Source organism: Pteronotus mesoamericanus, unplaced genomic scaffold (assembly GCF_021234165.1).
Source record: "Pteronotus mesoamericanus isolate MK-2021 breed Mesoamerican mustached bat unplaced genomic scaffold, CSHL_Meso_final contig_20, whole genome shotgun sequence".
Lineage (NCBI taxonomy): Eukaryota > Metazoa > Chordata > Mammalia > Chiroptera > Mormoopidae > Pteronotus > Pteronotus mesoamericanus.
This window is the reverse complement of record NW_026555085.1, coordinates 47,102,998-47,127,647: the sequence shown is the minus strand read 5'-3', so window position 1 is coordinate 47,127,647 and position 24,650 is coordinate 47,102,998. Positions and strand designations below refer to the sequence as shown.

Below are 24,650 nucleotides of genomic sequence, written 5' to 3'. Positions count from 1 at the left end.
GCTTGTTCTGGGATGCAGTTAATTTTTCTGGAACTACTTTGTAACTTTTGAGTATTGAATTTAAGATTTGTTAGGGATAATTGTTCTCTTCTACTGAGACAAGATCCTTTTGAGTACTGAATGCCCTGTGAAGGAAGAGATTTTTCTAGTCAGGCTGGCAGGAACAGGCATCTTATTCCCAACCGGTGTCAGTGTCAGATTTGGTTCCCTCTAAAGCTTTTCTTTGCCTGGCCTTGAATAGTTTTATTACGTGCATACTCTGCTGAATACTCATGGAGTTCTGTCTGCAGACCTCTGGAGTTCCTTCTCCGCACATCCATCTCTCTCTCTCTCTGTCTCTGTCTCTGTCTTTGTCTCTGCATTTTTCTACCCTCAGAACTCTAGCTTCATTGGTCTCCCTAGACAACCTGTTCTGTTTTCTCAACTGAGCAAAAAAGCTGGGCTCCGCCTTGGATCCCCTTGCCTGCATCAAATCCTGGAAACGCTCCTCAGGCAGTAAGCTGGGACAGTGGTAGGGCTGATCCCCAGAACTTTTTTCTATCTTGTAAAATTGAAACTCTATACCAATGAAACAGCTCCCTAATACCCCATGCTAACCACCATTCTACTTTTTATTTGTATGAATTCAACTACTTAGATACCTCATATAAGTGAAATCGCACAGTATTTGTCTTTTTGTGACTGGCTTATTAGTTCACTTAGCACAATGTCCTCAACATTCCTTCCTTTGCAAGGCCTGAATAGTGTTCTCTCTCTCTCTCTCTCTCTCTCTCTCTCTCTCACACACACTCTCTCTCTCTCTCTCTCTCTCTCACACATACCCACCCACAAACACAACCCCCCGCCCCACACACACCATTTATCTGTTTGACTTTTGAGTTGCTTCTGCTTTTTAGCTGTTGGAATAATGCTTCTATAGATATTGGTATGCAAATATTTTTTTCAAGACCCCGCTTTCAACTCTTTTGGATATATAGCCAGACATGGATTTGCTCTATCATATCATAGTTTTACTTAATTTTTGTTTTTATCCTCACCGAAGGACAATTTTTTTTTGTTGTTTTAGAGAGAAGAAGCGGAGAGGGGGAGAAAAAGAGAGAGAGAGGGGGATTGAGAGAGAGAAGCATTGATGTGAGAGAAATATTGATTGGTTGCCTTCTTGCATGCTTCCCAACTGAGGATCGAACCCACAGCGTGGGTATGTGTCCTGACTGGGAATCGAACCTGTGACCTTTTGGTTACAGGATGACACTCCAATGGAACAACACTGTCCAGGGCATGATAGTTCTATTTTTAATTTTTTTAAAAAAGATTTTATTTATTTTTAGAGAGAGGAAGGGAGGGAGAAAGAAGAAAGAAACATCAATATGTGGTTGCTTCTCATGCTCCCCTTACTGGGGACCTGACTTGCAACCCGGCATGTGCCCTGACTGGGAATCCAACCAGCGACCCTTTGGTTTGCAGGCCAGCACTCAATCTACTGAGTTACACCAGCCAAGGTGTATTTTTAATTTTTTGAGGGAACTGCTATACTTCTCTCCATAGTGGTTGCAGCATTTTACAATCCCACCAACAGTGTAAAACGGTTCCAGTTAACCAGGTTTTAAGCTTAGGCATTGTATGTTTACCCACTTTTCTGTGGCCTGGGGCAGCAGTGGCAGCTGCGTGGGAGGGCGCCTTGTGTTGAGGGCCTCCCTGGAAAGAACTCGGCCTAGGTGTTGGGTCTTTGTTAGAATCCCTGGGTTCTGTTTGCTTTTAGAAAACTTTTGGTGAATGTTTTCTTCAGCTATTTGGGAACCATATATTATTCCAGTAGTACTCAGATTATTTTTTTAATTCAGCATGGAGCCTGGGAGCAGAAATAGTGCTCTGTTATTTTTATTACTTTATAAATCTGAAGAGGGGGAAAATGTAGACAAGAATAACCACCGAGTTTGTATCTCTCTATCATATTTTGCTGTGTATAACGTGCACTTTTCTCCCAAGGTTTTGAGGGAAAAATAAGGTGTGCATTATACATGGGTAGTACTAAGGATGCATGCTATACATGGGTAGCGCTAAAACATGGGTGCGCATTAAACATGGCAAAATGTGGTATATTTGCAGGTAATAGTGATAATTATCAAGAATTTGTCATGTTGCAAGTAGGGCTTCTGGGAGTTAAGTGGGTTTGGAACTGAACTCCGCTGTGCCTTTTTGTTTTACTAGAATCTTGGCAGTTTCCATGGCTGTCAATTTTTAGAGCTTACTCATTTGTTTTTCCTTTTTACTTGTTTTGTTTGCTGTTACTAAATTTTATTTTTTGCTATTTTAATGTGTAAAAAAAGATTTTTTCCTCCTCATTTTGTCAGGTATTTTGGGAGGGAAATTCTACGATGTCTGCTGTTTGAACCTGGATGGCCACTTAATTTCTGTCTACCCAGCTTTGAAAAGAATAATGAATTGAAACCTATTATTAGTGCCACCTTGTTGGCTCATAAAATTCTCAGTCACAAGTATTTAAAATATTTCAGTAAACAGTTTAAAATAATGAAAGTGATATAATTTATGTCAAGAGTTGGGTTCAAGACAACAATCATAAATGTCTGTAGTTTAACAAACATATTTGAGACAAATTAATTGGTAATAATTTCTTAAAACAACAAAATATATTTATCCTAGATCAGTGTATTCTTTTTAATTTTAGATGGTTGTGTGTGTATTTCCTGTCATGAAATTATATTAAAAATCTGTCTAGTTTCTTCGGAAGACTATGAAAAGAGTGAGGTAACTTTAGGTCAAACCTATTATTAAGAATTAAAGTTTTATAAAATATTGCATTGTATACCTATAATCATTCTTTAGTATCCTTTATCTCTTTTCTGTTAGAGTGTAGAATTTAAGTTCTTTTTATTTAATGGCTGTTATATGTTATATCATACCATGTTTTTTTTTTGTTCCCTTGAATCGTAGTAGAGGGACATGGAACCAAGAAAGAACTTATGGGTTGTATGAGAATTGTATCTATTTTAAGGATACCATATATATCTGTGGATTTTATGATTAAAGTAATTGGTATATAACAAAATATAAATCAATAATGACTTAATAAAATAATTTTTAAAATGTTCCTGATATTTGGCACTTAAAATCCAATAGTTGCTTAGTAATTCAAACAAAACAAAACATGGCATAGTAATTCAAATATAAAAAATAATGAGGAGATAGTGTCATCTCATTTTATCTCATACAGAATAAATTCATGATGGGAATGTTGGGGGTGCTGACAATATTGATTTGAGTGAGATACAAGTGTGTTCATTTGAGAGTTCATCAGGTTGTATATTTATGATTTATGTGCTTTCTGTGTGTCTGTTATATTTCAAACAAATTAAAGAAATTGCTGTTAAAGAATGAAGAAACTTATTTTTTTCTCTTTCAAGGAAATGATTATTGACAGAGTAAATGGACAAGCCGTTCCTAGATATTTGATTTATGACATAATTAAATTTAATGTAAGTACCTTTTATAATTTATAAACTAAAATTCGTCACTGATATAATAGATGTTTTTAACATATGAAAAAATATTACTGCCTTAGAGTAGGAAAGAAAAATTGTGACTCTTTCAAGTTATTCATTTGATTTTTTTTGTCAATACCTATACATTTTCTTCTTTCTCTTACTGCCTAATATTCTGCACATTTATCTTTTGATTCCTTAGGTACTTCAAGTGATTACAGAAAAAAACAGTTTAACTGTGATAAAACAAGATAGTATATTATAAAATGGAAACTTTTTTTTTTTAGTTATCCTGTACTTGATTTAAAAAAAGTCCCCAAATTTTATTACTGGCACTTAAAAGAAAAAGAAACTGGTTGATTGTGAGTGTTGAATGTGTAACTTGGAAGCACAAATGTGTTACTGTTGAGTACAAGCATGACACTTAAAAATAAAATATAAAATTCCCTGTTATAAATAGATACCAAAAAAGAGAAATTATATTTTTTACCTATTTCCTGCAGTTTTCAACTAGCCAAGAATTAGTTTGCCTGTTAATGTTTTATTGAATGTTGAAATTATTTAGGCAGTACAAGATGAATTTTGTAAATGGAAGAAATTCTTTCAATAGTGTACATCTATGAAAAGGCATAATCAGTGTTCTTGAAATATATTATTCAGGTTGCATAATCACTTAGTATTCCAAATTGACTGAAAGCAGTTAATTCTAGAATTAAAAGTGTTAAGTTTTAAGGTTTTGAGGATTTATAATAAAAGTTAAAAAAATTTTTTTTTCTGGCAGTATATATTTTAAATTGTAGTATTAAGATTGAAGATTATATTAATCCGGATGACTTAAAGGCATTTTTTTTCCTAGAAATTTTCCATGTATATACCTCATTTGTTGTTGAATTTCTGTATTTCAAACAATTTCAAATTTAGGAAACTCAGGGTCAGAAACCATTGTTTGTTCTTTTTGTGACTGCTGTATGTCTCAAGAGTGATGCTTTCCAGAATTGACTTACTCTAATCACAGATCCTGTAATAATGTTCATTGGCCCATAACAAGACAAAGGGTTGTTGCTGCTTTGTTTCTTTGGGAATAGGGGAGTGCTGTCTCCTTTGCCTCTTGATACTGAACTCTGCTTTAAAATGTATTCAGTGCAGGTTCACCTTTTAACCTGGAAACTTTGTGTTAGGCAATAGCTTTCTAATTCTTTAGAAAATTTTTTTTAGCATGCATAAAATTATAGAGAATAATATAAGGGACACTTATGTACTAACCAACAGATTTGTTGAAGCTTAACTTTATCATTTTTACTTTACTTCTTTCTAATAAGAAAAATCATTACAAATCCAGTAGAAGTTTTCTGTGCAAACCTCTGTCATCTTATCCTTGAGCCTCTTACCCAGAAGCAAGAGCTTCTACCCCGAATTTGGTGGTTATTAACCCCCATGAGTGTTTTTGATACCTTTACTACCAATGTATGTCTATAAAATATATGTGGTATTCTTTTGCAGGGTTTCTAGGGTTATATAAATGTCATTGTACTGTACTTTGGTCCCTAACATTTGCTCCACATTATTTTGTAGGTTTAGTTCATTCATTTTGATTACTATTGATTATAATATAAATGTATGGACGATATCTTTTTTCCTATTGATTGACATTTGACTTTCCGTATTTTGCTGTTAAACTACTATTGTATTGAACAGTTTTGTGTTTTTCTTGTGCACATGTATCGAAGATTTTCTAGGACAATTCTCATTCTTGGGATGTAATCATCCGGGAAGTGTTTAAACAGTCCAGTTCCTCATTCCTACTACGTGGGGATTCAAATTAAATTGGAATCTTCAGCTTTATTAGTTATATCACTAAATTCCTTTTAGAAGTAGTTATACCAATTTAAAACAGTTGGTGTTCTTACATACCTAATTTTTGCCAAATGGCTACGTGTGAAATATCTTGTTTTCATTTGCTTTTCCCTAATTACTAATGAAGTTAAATATATTTTATACATTTGTTTTTACTTGTGTGGACTTTTGTGAAAAATGATTGCAGGTTTAAATGATCTGTTAATTTTTCTGTTTGGTTGCCAATCTTTTTCTTAATGTTTAAAAATTAGTTTTCTTTATTTTAATTCTTTCTTGGATATAAATGTGGCAAACAGTATCTTCTCCAAATTAGTATCCATTGAGCCACAGAAGTTTTCCATTTTAATGAAATCATATTATTAGAACTCAGAGTTTGTGTATTTGTCTTGTTTAAGACATTCATTCATATTTTGCAGTAAAAAGATTAAATTATGCTTTTCATTGCTAAGTCTATAATCATTCATTCAATAACTATTTGTTGAGTGCCTTTTCCCATATTTTATTGATTTTAAAGTCATATTTTTTACATTTTTGATATTAGGGTATGTATATTTTACTATTTTACTACTTAAATTTACTATGGAGCCTTCATTGATGATTAACCACTTTATTTTGAATAACGAAGTTAAGGTCACTATTATAAAAATATTTTAAAAAATAAGTTAAAAACTTTTCAGTTTCTTAGTTTATCCTTTGTCCAGCTAGGATTTCATTGATCACCTTCTATATGTCATGTATTGTTCTACGTATTGTACACAAATGAATAAGCCATAATTTCTTGCCTTCAAGGAATTCATAATGCACTGGCTTCCAAAGAAGGCTACTTACACAACAGTTCATTGGGGTTTGAGAAGAAAACAGGAAAACTACTATTTACCTTTATTATAGTTATATGATTTTTATCTGTTTTATAACATTATACAGTTGTACATGTATGCAATTTATTCAAAGTTAATACACATATATACATTTGTTAGGATATGTGTTTATATTGGATACAAAATTAGAAGAAGTTTGTAGACCATTTGTCTTATGGATGAGAACATAAATGTAAATAAATATTTATAATAATATGAGTAAAACAACAGAAGTATAGGAGAGATACAGAAATACATGAGAAATAATAAAGAGGTGAAAGTATTCCAACCTACCCTGGGTATAGTTGAGTCATTAAGCATGGAGTTGCTTAGAGAGAAAGTGACACATATTAATTTTGAAGGATTGAGTCTTGTTGATCAAGAGCTTTATTAGATGGTTGTTAGTGTGCTTGGTGTGTGGTGATATGTGGTACATAGCAGGAAATGAGCATGGATGGGTGAGCAGGGGGCCAGTTTACTGGAATGAGGCATTTTAGCTTAGTTCTGTTTGTGATAGGACACTATTGAAGGGTTTAGTTATGGTGTAATGGTAATGATAAGATCGTACTTTTATTATTTTGAAAGGTAAGTGTAGTGGCAGCATGGATAGTGTTTTGAAGTGAGAAGGAATTCAAAACAGGAAGGCCAATTAGTCAATAGTTATTGAGTACTTCTGTAGTCTGTTCTGACTGATTCAACACCTACCTACCAGGAGCTTCCTTTAAAATAGGAAGGATAGATTTGAAGATAAACTTGTTTTCAATATACTTTTGTTTTGGTGAATTTATGTATATTTTAAAGGAAAATGAATCTAGGAGGGAATTTAGACTAATGTGTTTTTTAGCAGTTGTTAGTCTTTTTATTTTCTTAAAAAAATAGGGTTTGCTTGTTTCACTTTAATTTTATAAGGGTGAATTAATCTAATAGGCCTAATAACCTGGACATTTTAGTTTTTTTTAACTTTTTGATGATGTAGGTGACATGGAAAAGGTTACACTGAGTGGTTATTTATTAGCATTTCCTCAATAAATACCCTTTACAAACAGTTATATACCTTCATGTAAAGGGAACATACTCTATAGCACAGCTAGCTCTTGCTCACTTTGTCTTGCTCCTTTTTCTTTACTGAATATCAAAACTGTCATCCTTTCAAAGTTGAGAAAAAAAATCATATTTGAGGCATATTTAATGTTTACAGCTTAAGCAGGTCCTGCCACCCCTTTGTAAATATTAGCTTGGGTGAATGTTAGGTTGAGTGACATAGGTTACAGAAAAGGAAGAAAAGTGAAAAATGCATAGAAGAGTGTCCAATTACAAAATAAAGAAGAGGGGTTCTTGATATACCATTGAGGTGATGCTATTAATCTGGAGATTACTGTCATCCAGTTGATATGTTAAGCTATATTTGTATATAACATCAGGATAGGGCAAACCCCTACCCTCAACTAATAAAGAAGCTTACATGTACTTTTTATTTCATGATTTAAACCATATATACTATATATGTATGCCAGGTAGTATATATACATATGAAGGAGAAGAGAACTTTCTTTATAACTGTATAGCAGAATATATTAAATAAACTTGGTTTTATATTAGTTTTCAGTGTTGAGGTTGTGTTTGTCTAATAAATATCTTCTGCTTATTAATGCCGGCAAAGTGTTAGTACTTTAAACAACAAAAAACTTTATAGGCGATGAAGTTGCTTATTTTGATGTGTTATTTGCTTGTACTTTTCAGAATTATGTGGATTTTAGTTTTTATACAGATTTTATGAATTTATATAATTTTACCAATTCACAAAAATGATAAAAATGGTTAGTGAGTATATTTATACTTTAATTCAGATGTGAAAATTTTAGATCAGTTTACATTAGATTTAGACCACTTTCCCATATTACTTTTTGCATTTATAATTTTGAAATAAATAACTGTGTGTGTGTGTGTTGTGTTTATGTATGCTTCCATCATTAGTCAAATTAGTGTTCAGGATTGGCATGTGTGGTTGTGCAGGATCTGTATTGGACAACTCCAAAGGATGCGGTTTACACAGACTGCTATGCACAAAGTGAAAGCCTTGATAATTATGCTGAAAAAGTAGTTTTCAGAGTTAAAATTTAAATAATTGTCTCATTTAATTTAGGCACAACCTGTTGGAGATTGTGATTTTAATGTTCGCCTTCAGTGTATAGAACGAGAAATAATAAATCCTCGACATGAAAAAATGAAGGCTGGGCTCATTGACAAAACGCAGGAACCGTTTAGTGTCAGAAATAAGCCATTTTTTGACATTTCAACTTCAAGAAAGGTAACATTTTCTAAATAATACTGATACTGTATCCTAGTTCAGCTTGCGAGAGGGATATGAATAACATTATCCTGCCTAATTGTCTTGATTTTTCCAGAAATTTCTTGACTATAGTACTATTTTGGACAAACATGTACAGCCTTCTCTTTAGTAAGATTCTCAGTGATGGAAACTTAAACTAGGCTGCTTCCTTGTTTCTCATAATAGTTTTTGATTCATGGTTGTTATGGGCCATATCATGTTTTTTACAAAGCTGTAAGCATTATAGAGTTATATGAGAGTGAAAATAATTTGTTAGGCCTTCTGAAGGCCAACAGTGTTTCAAACATAGTTTTATTTAAAATAACCAGTTACTTATAATATGTTATAGTATGTATTTACATACAGACATGGAATGTTTTCTCTTATTATTTATTTTTGTTGTTTGGGCACTTAAAATATACCACATTAAATATTCTGGGACTATTTGTTTTTTTAGTTAACCGTGTGGCTTGGAAATATTTCCATGTCAATGCATAGAGATTTGCCACATTATTTTTTAGCTTCTGCATAGTATTTGATAGTAAAGATGCACCGTGAAATTATTATTCTTTTGGAGAAGAAGGGGTTACGATAGAATAATATAGGAAATACAGCAACATAGGCAATTATGTTTTAATCTCCTTTCTAATATAACCTCATATGTTAGATGATGTAAGTTTTTGCTGTATTTTACCTGTTTCTACTCATGTCCACTCAGTTTGGTATTTGTTTTTGGGTATAATATTAGCAGTAATTCTAGCACTATTGAGCCTTTTTCTTCTCAACATATAAATATATAAATAAAAATATATTGAGAAGAAAAAACAAATATAAAATTATGCTTTTTTCATTAATATTTTGCATAAGTGCTACTTGGCATGGGACTGATGATTGGCTTCTGCAGCTGTGATCTTCCCACAGTTCACTGCTTGCCTTTTGTGCCTGTTTTGGCAGCAGGCGTATGATAGGGGTGCTTAAAAGAAAGAGCCGTGTATTTCCGTGCCCTGCCCGATTGGTGGGTAAGGATAACGTTGCCAGTTAATTTGGGCCACACCCTTGGTGGAAATCTGCTAATTGGAGCAATGTACTCTTACAGAAATATTTTCTAAATTATAAATACAGTGTAAATTTGGGCAAAAGCCAAATTGTTTCAGTTTGCATTCATTTTTTGAAAAACTAATTTGACAGCTTATGCTGTCGTAATTCAAAGTTCAGCATTTAAGAAAATGTGTCTTAGTATAGTTTCATTAGTCAAAATCAGTGCTTCTTAGAAATATTTAGCAATGGATAGCTATGAGGACTGTTCTGTAGGGATCTGAAGCAGTCATATTGAACAACTTTTAATGTATTATTTCACTAGAAAAACATGATGCTCTTATTTTTTTCTCTTTCTACTTAGCTTATATAACCCCCCTTTTAAAACTGCAGGGTTTTTTAAAAAAGAAGTTCTATTATTTAGGATTTTGATTATTAGTCTCTTCCCTTCTTTTCAGTCCTCATTGTTATTTTTGTTCTCAGTTTCTCTTGAAATTGTTTTTGGTTGTAGTATACAGAAGGAAAGCACATTTTGCAGCAGAGTTGGTCTAAAGGGGAAGACTAGTAACACCAGATATAGGATAGTAGCTACGGTTGGCAGATTTTTGCTTGAGAGATTTTTACTATTATTATATTGGCTAATGGGAATGGTAAATAGTGGTATTATGAATGATAAAGCATTTGTCAAGGAATAGCATTTCTATGAGGGAAGCCAATTTTTATGTGGTTTTAGACAATTTACAACTATGGAAAAATACATACTTTTTCATAGAAAACATAGAATTTCATTTCTGTATATCTATAAAATTTTGAAGATAACTTTGATTTTAGAACTTTATTAGTATAGCTCTGTTAACTTTTTCCTTTTATATGATTTGATCCAAATACAGTACAGGGATAATGAGTTGCTCAGTGTTTAACTGAGTGTACATAGTTACAATAAAGCATCTAAAATGGTAATAACAAGTAGCAATTTCCCAAATTACAGTTTTATTTGCACTTCCTGTTTGAAGGCCAGTTAAAAAAGAATATTTGTTTTTTGCCCTGGCCACATGGCTCAGTTGGTTGGTCATCCCATATACCAGAAAAGGTTGCGGGTTCAGTCACTGGTCAGGGCATGTACTTGGGTTGTGGGTTTGATCCCCAGTTGGGGCATGTACAGGAGGCAACCAGTTGATGTTTCTCTCTCACATCGATATTTCTCTCTCTCACCTTCCCCCTAACCCCTCTGCCTCTCTCTCTAAAATCAAGAAACTTATCCTTGGGTGAGCATTAAAAAAAAAAGGATTTTTTTTTTTAATAGTTGAGCAGTATTCCATTGTGTAATATACCACAGCTTTTTTATCCACTCACCTACTGATGGGCACTTGGGCTGTTTCCAGATATTGATTATTGTAAATAATGCTACAATGAACATATATTTCATGTTCATTGGAAAGGGGTACATATATTCGTTTCCACTTTTATATGTGGAATCTGATAAACAAAATGAACTGATGAATAACATAGGAGCAGAGACATGGATACACCGAAGAAACAGACAGCTGCCAGAGGGGAGGGAGACTGGGGGGCTGAATGAAAGGTAAAGGGATTAAGCAAAAAAATGGTATATATAGCCGTGTGTGTGTGTGTATAGACATATGAATGTAGATGTATATTATATATATATATACACACATATATATAGACAGCAGTTTGGTGATAGCCGGAGGGAAGGGGTATGGGGGAGAGGTTGAGTTGAACAAAGTTGAGGGGAATGGGGATGGAAAGAGACTTTGCTTGGGGCAGTGGGCTCAGTATACAGTGTGCAGATGTTTTATTGCGTTGTACACTTGAAACCTGTATAGTTTTGTGAACCAGTGTCATCCCAATAAATTCAGTAAAACAATAACGGAACACATGCCATAAGTTATGTTAAAAAAATAAAAAAAGTAAAGAGTTACAGTCAGACCTCAGTTCTCAAACATCTTGGTTTTCATGCAACTTGGTTCTCAACCATGTTGTTCACAGAAAAAATGTCTTTCTTGTCTAACAAAATATCAGGTCTCAATTCTCTACCCAACAACCCTTGCATGCTGATACCTGTGTGATCAATCCCATTGCTCTCAGGTGACAAACAAAGGAGATTCAGTTTTCAAACAAATCACCTCTTGAACAGTTTTCTGGAATGAATTAAGTTTGAGTACCAAGATTCCACTGTATTTGAATAGATTAAATAAAGGTAACAAAATTTTAAAAGTCACATGGCAAACAGCTTCTCTGAAAGTTTCCTATCCATTTTATCATCTTCTGTTAGCACTTAGTATTTCTATCAGAATTTCTTTATGTATACATCTATAAGCAAATACATTTATTTATATTCTTCCCACCCTTTACCCAAAAGGGGATTCTTAACACACTATTCTATATCTTTTTTTTTTTACACTTAACAATATATCTTGAGCCCTCTGACCCCACTAATGATACATAGAGATTGCTTTCATTATTTTTTTTACAGATGAATAGATTTCCATTTTATCAGTATATCATAATGTATTTAATTTTCCCATAGTCAAAGACATTTGGGTTATTTTAAGCCTGTTATGTTTTTGTTTGCATATGGATATACAATTGTTTCTGTGCCAGTTATTGAAGAGACTGTCCTTTTGTTCATTGAATTTCTTTTGGATCTTTATAAAAAATAAGGTCATGTGTTTCTGAGTGTATTGCTAGAGTTTCTATTCTCTTCCTTTGATCTATTTGTCTATCTTTACACAAGTACCATGCTGTCTTGTTTACTTTTATTTTATAATAAATCTTGAAATCAAATAGAATTAATCTTCCAGTGTTGTACTTCTTTTATTTATTTTTGTTATTTATTTTTATTGAATTTATTGGATGGACATTGGTTAATAAAATTATATAAGTCCCAGGAGTACAGTTCTATAATATATCATATGTATTGTGTGCTCACCACCTCAAGTCAGGTCTTTTTTTAATTTAGTACCATTAATCATCCCTTTACCCTCTTCTACCTGCCCCCACCCCCTTTTCCCTCTGGTAGTCACCATACCGTTGTCTATGAGTGGGTTTTTTTTTTTTTCTTCCTCCCTTAACCTTTTTTACCCAGCTTCCAAACCCACTCTCTCCTGACAACTGCCAGTCTGTTCTCTGTATCTATGAGTCTGTTCCTATTTTGTTTGTTACTTTATTTTGTTCATTAGATTCCACATATAAGTGAAATCATATGGCACTTGTGTCTTTCTCTGACTGGCTTATTTCACTTGACATAGTGCTATCCAGGTCCATCCATGCTGTGGGAAAAGATAAGCTTTCCTTCTATTCTATAGCCAAGTAGAATTCCATTGTGTAAATGTTCCATAGTTGTTTTATCCACTTATCTGCTGATGGGCACATAGGCTGCTTCCAAATGTTGGCTATTGTAAATAACGCTGGACTAAACATAAGGGTACATATATTCTTTCAAATTAGTGTTTCAAGTTTCTTTGGATAAATTCCCAGCAGTGGAATCGCTGGATCATAAAGCAGTTCCATTTCTAATTTTTTGAGGTGTCTCCATATTGCTTCCCACAGTGGCTGCCCCAGTCTGCATTTCCACCAGCAGTGCAAAAAGATTCCCCTTTCTCCACATCCTTGCCAGCACTTGTTTGTTGATTTATTCATGTCAGCCATTCTGACATGTGTGAGGTGATATCTCATTTTGGTTTTAACTTGCCCAGGGGTTCCAGAGGTCCCAGGGGTCCCAGGGGCTGTACCCTCATCTTTCTCCCTAGAGCCATAAACTTTAGTCTTGTCCTCTCCAGCCTCCCTCTCTGGAGCCTAGGGTCCAGAGTGGCTGAGATTTTGTGTGTTGTCCCTTTAAGAGGACACCTCTTGTCTCTAGCAGACCTGTGTCTCTCTGGTGGTCAGAATCCCCCGATTTTCACAGCCCAATGTTAGGTGGGTGCCTCTTCCCTGATGGCCCTGGTGCTCTGGGCTTGGGAGTCAGGCTTGGGATTGAGACCCCGTGCTTCTGAGGGGGTGCTTCTGCAGCTGAGATATCCCTCTGGAGCCTCAGCTGCAGCCCCTGGGAGCAGGCCAGCCCTTTTTGTATCTCTGCCTTTCCTGCCAGTCTTGATGCAGCTCTCTCTGCAAATCCTTGGTTATAGGACTTCTCTTCAGCTAGTCTTCAGTTGGTTATTCAAATTGATTGCTCTATATTTTAGTTGTAACTCCAGTTTGGTTTTGGGAGGAGGTGTATGTAACAGCTACCTACTCTGCTTCCATTTTCTGTATGTTTTTTAAATAAGTTGTTTTGGTTACTCTAGTTCTTTGTGTTTTCATACGAATTTTAGAACCAGCTGTCAATTTCTACAAAAAAAACATGGTGAGATTTGAAGTTTTTTTGAAAATATAGGTCAGTTTAGGTGGAGAATTGACATCAATGTAACTTTTTCTAATTTATCAACCTGGTATATTTCTCTTTTTATTTTATTTTCTCTAAGAAATTTCTGTAGTTGTAAACCCAGGTTTTACTCATATGACTTTTTAAAGATTTATTTAATACTTTTTGATAATGTCGAAAATAGTATTTAAAAAATTAATCTCTAATTGTTAGTAATATATAGGAATACTTTGATTTTCTATATATTAATCTTTTATCTTGTGAAACACTTATTATTTCTACAACTTTTTTATAGATTCCATCAGACTTTTTTTTTTTTTTTTTTGCATAGACAGCCATATCAACTGCTACAAACAAAGGGCACTTTTACTTTAATCTTTCAGTTTGCATATCTTTATTTCTTTTGCACTGGCTAGAAACCTCTCTCATTTAATGTGGAATAGAGTGAATAGCCTTGTTTGTTCCTCATCTTTCTGTAGGAAAATTTTTTTTTTAACCATTAAGTATAATGTCAGCTCTAGGACTTTTGCAGATTTTTAAAAATATGAGATGAATTTTTAAACTCAAAACCTGTTGATTTTGGTATACTGTATTTCTCCAACTATATTGCTGCTTTTTATTAGTTCGTAATACATTTTTCAATTGATTCATTTGAATTTTCTGGGTATTCAGTCATATTAAATATAAATAGAATTTAACTCTCTACATTCTTTATAAATTAATTTTCTCTTATCTAGTTAAGTTATACACAACTACAATTTTAAATTGTAGTAATAGTTACAGGGTACTTGTTTGTTTTTGTCTTTCCTGCACTTGTTAAAGAGTTTTGAAATTTCAAGGTGGAAGGGCCTTTTTATTTTCTGAGTTTGTTATTAATATTAAATTTTATTGTGCTGAGATGAAGGAATATTATCTTTCTCTGCTTTTTTGGAGTTTACTATAAGGTACTATCAATATTTGTTCTGCTCAGGCACTTCAAATAATGATATTTAAAAAATTTTCTTGGTGAAGATTTTGATATATGTCAGTCATATTTACCTTACTAATTATGCTTTTGTTTTAGTCTTTTATATTCATATTTATTTTCAGTTCAGTTGCTTTGTCCTGGACTAACGATGGCGAATCAAAGCTTCCTAAAACTAGCGTCTGTTTTAATTATAATGCCTTCTGAAGTGTCTTCATGAATACTCATGTTATGCATGTTGGTGATAATAAATTCATAGAGTTTATTTCTTCATTTGGACTTACATTTCTTAGAGTTATAAACTATTCTTTTTTTGAGTTTTTTGTCTTTTATTGTCTTGACTTCTAATATTATAACTAGTATTGTGAGTCCTATTTCTTTTCATTTATATTTTCCTTTGTCCATCTTATTATGTCCATTTTTTGAAATTACATTATTTTAAGAATGTACTTTGTATACAGCAGAGTATTTTCTTTGTGATTCACACTGTAACTCTTGTTATTTAAAATTTTAAACAGCTTTATTGAAATGTAATTGCATATCATACAATTTATCCAATTAAAATGTATAATTTAATTGAATTCAATTCAGTGCACATTCAGCATTATGCAACTGTTACTACAATCAATTTTAGAACATTTTTATTCCCTCCAAAAGAAACTGTACCCATTAGCTACCACTCCTCACTCTTTCCCAAACCCCTGGCTGTTGACAACCCCAGGTCTACTTTCTGTCTATTTAGATTTGCCTATACTAGACATTTCATACAAATGGAATCATATAGTATGTGGTGTTTTGTGACTGACTTCTTTCATATGGCTTAATGTTGTTAAGACTCATCTACTTTGTAGTATAAATCAGTATTTCATTCCTTTTAATGGCTAAATAATATTTTAGTATATTTTGTTTATCCATTTTTTAGGTGATAGACATTTGATTTGTTTCCACTTTTTGGTTATGATGGATAATGCTGCTATAAACATTTAAATGCAAGTTCTCATGTGGACATGTATATAACTTATTTTTTAAAGTGATGATTTATTCCATTTATCCATATGACAGATAAATTGGGTATCAATGCCATCATTATGTTACATTTCTATATTTATAGTTAAACATGAATCTTTCATTCTGCTGTTGAAATGTACATAACTTTTATTTTTTAAAGTGATGATTTATTCCACTTATCCATATGATAGACAGGTTGGGTACCAATGCTATCATTATGTTATATTTCTATATTTATAGCTAAACATGAATCTTTCATTCTGCTGTTGAAATGTGTGTGAGTGCAATGTGTTTGTAGTTTTCTAGGGTTTTTGCATGGTCTGTATTTTCATTCTAGTGGTTTGGTTCATGATTATGTTTTTATATGATATCCTTAGTTCTGTATTTCTTTATACATCACCTATTAAATCCCTATCTATGAATACTATAACTGGCATGTGTTTTCATCTTCTTTCATTTACTTTCATTTCTCTGCTGTTACTTTTTAATGAATATTTCCTACTGTTAAATATGTTTATATTCTACTGATTTGTTAGCATTAAATTATAAACTTGGAGTCCCAGTTTATCCTTTCTCCTCTTAATTTTTATTTGTATTATTTTCATATTCTTGGTATAGATGATTTTCTCTCTCTCTCTCTCTTTTTTTTTTAACTGTTAAGTATTTTTTAGTGGTTTAAGAACAGTAGTCCTTTCCCATAAATTTCTCGGCCATTTCTTGCTTGGCGAAAGTTTATCTCTTAGTAGTTTTCTCAAGAATACTTCATGAGAACAGTGGTCCCTTAGTTCTTGTATATTTGAAAATGTTTGCCTGTAACCTTTACTTTTGATGGGCTGTTTGTAGGGATATAAAATCCTTGGCTCACACTGAACCTGTGAGTGTTGTTCCACTGTCTTCTAGCATTTAATGTTTCTGTGAAGCTTCCCCGCTCCCTCCAACCTCCTCTTTCAATTAATTTAATCTTTTCATCTCTTTGCTCAAAAGATTATTTCTTCATCTTTAAAGTTCAGTAATTTACTTGGTATGTCTTGGTGTTGACTTTACTAGGTCAGTTTTCTGTGGCATTTATGCCCCTTTAATATGTAGATTCAAGTTTGAAGTTTTCTTGACTTGTATCCTTAAATATTTGTGATGTTATATTGTTTGGTCTCATTCTTTGAGCATTCTGACTGTGCTCATACTGTATCCCCTTTTCTGCCTTCCAAAGCAGATGTTCTCAAACTCTTCGTTGTGCATCAGAATTATTTAGAGGGCTTGTTAAAACAGATTGTTGGGTTTCACTCCAAGATATTCTCATTTTGATAGGTCTGTAGTAGCTTGAAAATTTGCAGTTTCTCCAGAGTGAAAATGCAACTGCTGGTCTAGGGACTACTTTGAGAATCTCTGCTCTAAATCTAATATTGATGCTGTGGTCCTTTAAAACTCTTTTTCCTTCATTTTGTTATGTCCCTTAAATAATACCCTCTTTGCTGTCTTCATTTCTATGTGATGATCATTTTTTCCCTGCAACTTTTCCTGTGTTGTGTCATGTTAGCTTTTATCTTACTCAGTTGCTATGCCGTCTTTTTCCTTGAATCTTTACATTATTGCTTTGTTGTTTTTCTTTATAACAATGAGAGTTTTATTAATTTTTAAAGTCCTGTAAAAGTGGTAATAGTTTTCATTCATTATATGGCAGTATTTTTCTCCCAAGTCTGCTCTTTGTTAGTATTTCATTTCTACCTCTTTCATTTGGTATTTTTGTATTAATGCTATGTTCTCTTAAATTAATATAACTTATCTTTAAGTAAATAATACATTCCTGGCCAGTTATTTGCATGAGGTTGCTATGGGAGGGGGGTTTGGGGAGTAATATTTTAGGTTATACTACCTAAAGCTTCACTTTTGCTGTAGAATCAGACTTGTTCTAGGCAGCATGGCTTTTCTGTGTGATTCTTTTAAGTAGATTTGCCAAATCTGTTGCTCTAAACTAGTCTGGGAGCTGAAGTGCCTCTGTTCCTAGCCCTTTCACCCTGATTTCTGAACTCAATATTTCAAGCATTGAAATTAGCTTTAACACTTAAGGGCAAGATGTTTACATTTAGGGAGTGTATTTTTGTGCAGTTTCTGAGGTCTGCTGCTAGTTCTTCCAGACATTCTCTGAACTTTTCTTAGACTCTTTTCTCTTGAGGTTTCTGGTATTTTAGAGTCTGTAGATTATATTTACCTCTGAGTTGTGCAGAAAACTGGGGTTACTTAAAAAGTCTCTTTGGTTAAAAAAAAAAAGAATCACACAAAAATCTTTCCTTGTTGCTTAGATGTCATTTCCAGGAGGAGAAGGAGAAACTGCATCTATGGTCATGCTGCAATTTTAAGACAATAATTTGAAAGCTTTGAATTTGATGAAAGCACTGGGCAGGTTTATGGTTTTTCTTAGAGATGACATTAAGTTCTCTTATATCATACAATTTATTTTTAACTAAAGAAATTTAAATAGGATTACAGTTCATTTTTTTCCTGTGACACATATTCCTATGTGTTATTGGAATTTATTTTGCTATTGGTAGATGAAGGAAATTATAAGCATTAATGGCTAGTATTTAAGGTTGAAATGTCCCAAACTATTCATCAGAAAATAATTTCTTAGATGGCAGAAATCTCCAAATGTAATAGGTGATGCTTGATCCTTATTGCACTTGTTTGATGGCCTAGAAGTTTCAGAGTTTTTCTCCTCAGATGTCACTGTGCTGCTCATCAGCTCACCCATCAGCTCACCCCTCTCTTTCAGTGACATTCCCTGCATTGTTTTGATTTATCTGTCAACAAGTTTCTGTTCTCTGTATATCAGAAATTTGTTGAACTCTTTATCGTCTTCTGATGGTTCTCCCATTATTTTTTATTTTTCTGGGTCAATTTCATTCCTGTCATTTTACTGGTGTCTTTGGTTAAAAGGGGTGACGTATAGCCCTGGCCTGGTGGCTCCAGTTAGTTGGAGTGTCATCTTGTTGCCCAAGAGACTGCTGGTTTGATCCTCAGTCAGAGCACATACCTAAGTAGGTTGCTGGCTCAGTCCCTGGTTGGTGTGCCTACGGGAGGCAACTGATCGGGAGGCAACTGATCGATGTTTCTCTCTTACATTGATGTTTCCCTCTCCTTCCCCTTCCTCCCTCTCCACCTCCCTTACTCTAAAATCAGTAAACATATCCTCGGATTTAAAAAAAAAGGGGAATGAAGTATATACCATCTTTCACTACAGTGCTAAATCAAATACATTTTCAAGAAAAATGTGGTTATTAAATGTCCTTTGTACTTGCATCAGTTCTAAGTGTTCTGGTTTGTTTGGACATACTTAAAATTTTTATCTTGGATGTTGATTATTTTTATGTAATATGATGACTTATTTTTTTCCATTTTCCCTCCTGCATTCTGAAAATCTTGAGATTGAACTTCACATGAAAGATTAATTTTCTTTAATGTCACTTTCTTTTCTCTAAAGTGGAATTTTTACTTTTTTTGCAATATTTACTTTTTGCCTTACTATCCTTCCCTTTACTCTCACTTTGTAATTTTCTTATCTAGTTTTTGTCTTATTACTTGATCTTTTCTTTTTCTTAAAATGTTTTGTCCTCTGGCATCCTACTGAGGATAGAAAACTTTCTAAAACTTTATTCCTTTTTAATGGAATTTTAAAATGGAATTTATTTTTAAAGCTCTCTTTTTCCTATATGTTTTCATGATGGTGCTATTTATCTTCCTTAAATAATGAAACATTCATCCAGTCCTAGTGCTTGTTAGCTGACAAGGGTTGTAGATTGTTCTTTTCTGCCCTCTGTTTAAATTTTAGTTGTTATGCCAGTTGACATTCATAGCAGTTGTCTGGCTGGGACTGTGCTAAAATATAATGGAATATTCTTTTGTCCTCTACTGTATGATCCTCTGAGCAGATTGAGTGTATGAATATTATATTCTCCAATATGTTCTGCTCTCTGGGATCCTCTTGTCTTTTTTCAACTACTGCACTTCTATTATGGGTGACTACAAAACTCATACAACACATTCTTTCTTCTCACTTAGTCTCTAGGACTTGCTATTTGTATCTGTCAAGGAAGTGAAATTCTTTAAAGGACTTAGACTGTCTAAAGCAGCAGTTTTCAAACTTTTTGATAATAATTATTGAGGACCCTAAAGAGCTTTTATTTACGTGCCTTGCATTTAGCAATAGTTACCATATTAGAAATGACAAGGGTTGGTGAGCATGTGGAGAAAAGGGAACACTAGTGCACTGTTGGAGGGAATGCAGACTGGTGCAGCCACTGTGGAAAGCAGTGTGGAGCTACCTCAAAAAATTAAAAATGATCCACTTCTGGGAATGTATCCAAAGAAGTCTGAAACACTAATTCAAAAGACTGTATGTACCACTATGTTCATAGCGGCATTATTTACAATAGCCAATATTTGGAAGCAGCCCAAGTGTCCATTAGTAGATGAGTGGGGAAAAAGAGCTGTGGTACATTTATGCAGTGTACTTGGCCTTAAAAAAGAAGGAAACCTTACCCTTTGCAACAGCATGGGTGGACCTAAAGAGTATTATGCTAAGTGAAGTAAAGCAGTCAGAGAAAGACAAATACCATAAGATTTCACTCACATGTGGAATCTACTGAACAAAATAAAGTAACAAACAGTATAGAAACAGACTCTTAGAGAACAAACTGACCGTTGTCAGGAAGGAGGGTGTTGCAGGGCTGGGTGAAAAAGATGAAGGGATTAAGCAAAAAAAAAAAAAAAAAAGCCCCCAAAACAAAACAATCAGACAGACAACAGTATGGTGATTACCAGAGGGAAAGAGGGGTAGGGAGATGTAGAAGAAAGTGTGGTGGGGATAAATGGTGATGGAAGAGGACTTGACTGGAAAGGTGAACACACAATTCAGTATACAGATGATGTATTACAGAATTGTACACTTGAAACCTATATACTTTTATTAACCAGTGTCACCCCAGTAAATTCAATGAAAAGGAAAAATTCAACTGTTAAAAAAAATTAAAACAGAAAATATTTAATTCATTTAAAAAAATAATAAACCTGTATTAATAAAAATAACATTTTATAAAAAATATATATTCTAAAGCAAAGAATAATTTAGTGTAAAGAGTGACTTTGTTTTACTTTTATGCAATTTAAAGAATGGCTTAATTAAAGACAGCTGAATTCTCATGTTCCTTTTTGCTCAGTTAAGGTACCATATCATGTAACCTTTGGAAAAGTGCACTGTATACTCATGAGAGAGTGATAATAAAAAGAATAAATTATTGCTTAGTATTATTATGAAAATAGTTTTGACCTTATGGACCACTTGAAAGAACCCAAGGGATCCCCAAGTATTTGTAGAGATAATTTGAAAACCATCTATTAGATGGATTAAGAAGTAGGAGCAGGTTTGCTGTGTCGTGTTGTAGGTACACGTGGGAGAACAGCTGCCTGGTCTCTGGTTGGTATAAACTTTGTGCTTGTGATCTGTAATGGACAATGAAGGAATAGGAATGAGCATTTTTGTTGGTTAGGGTTGTTGCCTACACAGTATACACGGTCTGTTGACCAAACTTTTCAGTAGAGATCTATCAGCCTTGAAGTTCTGATAGCACGTGGACTTTTTTGTCCTGGTATGAGATTTCAAGTTTTCATCCTGTGTTTTTTCACAGGCATTTCTTTAGATGTTTTGGAAAGTTTGTATCAGAGCTGCTAGACAGATAGTATCTTAAACTGCTAAGCCCTATTACTGTTTTCTTAGTTCGAAACGCTGCTTTTACATTTTATAATCGTTTTCCCCTTTCTTAGTTTTAGGGCATTGTAGTTATCAGTTATATTAGTAGATGGAAAGACCACTGTAACATTTTAGTCATTTATAAGCAGTAAGATTGACTGAAGTATTATTCTTACCTAATTGCCCATTTATTTTCTCTGCTGAATTGGCAAAAATAATTTTCTTCTTTGTTACACTCCACATTTTTACTTTAATATGACTAAGCCTGTTCTTGGAGTATTTCCCATTTACAAAGTTCTGTTCCTGCTGAAATAGTGAGTTGTCTTTCTTCATTTCCTGTTAGTGTGCATCTCTCAACTTCATACTTATCTGTGTTCCCTGTAGGATTGTATATGGTCAGGATTCAGTCAAAGAAGATACAAGGAATTAGTCTTGAATGGTTTTAGGAAATTACACTTGATTAAAAAAATAAGCAAAACCCGTTCCCCCTATCCCATCTCATACACACACAATAAAATAAATTTATAAAAAAAGGGGAAAAAAAAGGAATGACCTAATAATCTCTTAAAAGTTACAAGCAATACATTTATTGCTTTTCTGTGCTTGGAGTCATTTTCTCATGTGCAGATTGATTGCTTGACTAAAATTCTGTGGAAAATATTTTTACAATGATATGTTTATTTCTTCGAAAGTAAGATATTTGCTATGTAGAATAAAAGTAAAATAAAGGGTGCGACACTGGTTGGTTTACAGTGTGAGTATGCAAAACACAGAGTTTATTCTTGTATTATTATTTATTAATTATTATGTTATTTTCCATATGAACGCCTCTAAAACTACTTTTGCCCCATCCTGTATGTGAGGATCTCCTTTTTAATAACTGTTGAGAGGATTAAAAAATAATTACAGTAACTATGGTTTTATTACATTTAATTTTTCAAGGACATGTATTCATCTAGTTTAATAAGAATTTGACAAGTATTCACCTATAATTTTTTTGCATACTTTGCTAGGTAGGAAATTTAGGTTTACTTATACTTACATATTTTGTCTGTCATTCAGAGTTATTTCCTAGGTATTGTCTTTTCTTTAATTTTTAATTTTATACCTAAAAATAAGTTAATAGCTCTTAAGTGTTTGTCTAAGACTAAGTAGTTCATAAAGAAAATCTAGCCATAAAGGTTGTTATTTATATGTACAAATGTCCTATTACTTTGTCAGTGTTGTGTTGTTTGTATCATAGTAAAAGAAAAATAAAAATAACCTTTGAGAGTTTGCTGTTGTAACTGTAGTTGAAGAGAAGAATCTTTGCTTAAATGTGAATATCTATTGTTTACACATAGAGGTTTTCAATGATTATGCCTAATTTTTATGTAATTACAGATATAATAATGAAACTATTTTTACTTAAAAGCAGATGCAAGATAAAATGAGAATAACTTTCTTTAATCTCATATTTCTAATTCAGTTTTGCATTATCTAGTCTATTAATATATCATTCATTATTGAAGCTGAATATGGCCCAATGGATCCTTTCAGTCTCATTCATTTACCATTTCAGAGGAAAATTTGAGAAAATCACAGTAATACATAGCAAAGAGAATTCTTAATTGCTTTTGTATAGTGAACCTCAAGATTCTATTGTCCCAGAAAACATTTTTTGGCTTAGTAAATCTTGTTCACCAAAATATGAAGAAATTATTACATCTGGTGCAAGATACGTTTTAAATATTTCTATGAAAGATTCACATTGAAACATGGGGTAATTTCTATGTTTGCTCAATAGTTCAAAATTTTTTTTCTTACAATTAACATTCAGCAGATCTGAATTAGTAGAGTTAGAAAAAAAAGATTATTGTCCTCTAAATTGATTAGGAGGTTGTTTTTTTTTTCCCCTAAAATGTCTGATTAATTGTTCTGACCAACTCTGGTTGTAAATCTGCTGCAGGCTAACTAAGGCACAGAATTGATATGTCACACAAATGTTTTCGAATTCAACTGAACACTTAAGAAAAAGTATGTAATGCTCATCAGTGTGAGCCATACATTGGTATTAATGCCTGACCTGGTAGATTTTTTAAGAGTTTTAAAATGAAGACTGAAGTTAAATAATAGCTTTTGCCCTTTCCAGTTGCATAGAATAGCTGAACCCTCTATTGGTCATTGTTGAAATGATAGAAGGTACTTAACTTAGTTCTTCCAGCATATGAGTTTAAAAGTAACTTTTATACTATAGGTTAATATTTTTAATTAAAAAACTGACTACCCTTATCACATGGCTGGAAGAGAAGATATTTAACAATTATAGACTTTCTTAAAACCTGCAATATATGTTTCAATTCTCCCCCAAGAATTGAAAAGATGGTATATCAATGGGAATGGACTTGAGGCATTAAGAAATGTAAACTTTTATAGTGGATAAGGAAGATCAGGGACATACATTTTTTAGTTGAATTTTACTTCTTGGTTATTGAACACACATCTAGTAATTTTTATGCCCCAAGCTGAGCCAGTCTCACCAAAAGTAAAATATAGAAAACTTGTGTGTTACTGTTGGACTGCAATGAAATTTTAAAACAATTTATAAAATTTCTGGTAAGATTGATTGGTGGCTACTTATTTTATATGGTTTTCTACTTATTGCAGTATTATTTTAAAATATATTGTATAATGTTTAGTTATAGAAAATTTAGTCGATGATGACTTCACAGGGTGTAAGCAAAGCATTGAAGAACTTGATTTGATTGTGGAGTCGCTGATTAAGTACTCCTAATATATGGCATAATCCCATTATCTAATTAATTGGATATGGTTTTATGTTTATTCATGAAAAGACATTCAGAAGTCATGTCAGAAAAGCTTTAAATTCATTGACTCAAGCGTTCTCCGTAAGGCTATTATACTTTTTTCCCCTAATATTTAAAAAACATTAACACATTTGTAGCTTTTATGTTTCCATTATGAATTTTATTATCAAAA

General features: G+C 33.1%; 1 protein-coding gene across 2 annotated transcripts in view; it reads left to right on the top strand.

Moving 5' to 3' along the window:
• RNGTT (RNA guanylyltransferase and 5'-phosphatase) overlaps positions 1-24,650 on the top strand; it is a 245,740-nt gene that overhangs the window by 75,672 nt on the left and 145,418 nt on the right. For both annotated transcript variants that reach the window (XM_054569701.1, XM_054569700.1), the window contains exons 10-11: positions 3,423-3,494; positions 8,355-8,519. In XM_054569701.1, coding sequence (XP_054425676.1) covers positions 3,423-3,494; positions 8,355-8,519 — 237 coding nt within the window. The remainder of the gene's footprint in view (positions 1-3,422; positions 3,495-8,354; positions 8,520-24,650) is intronic.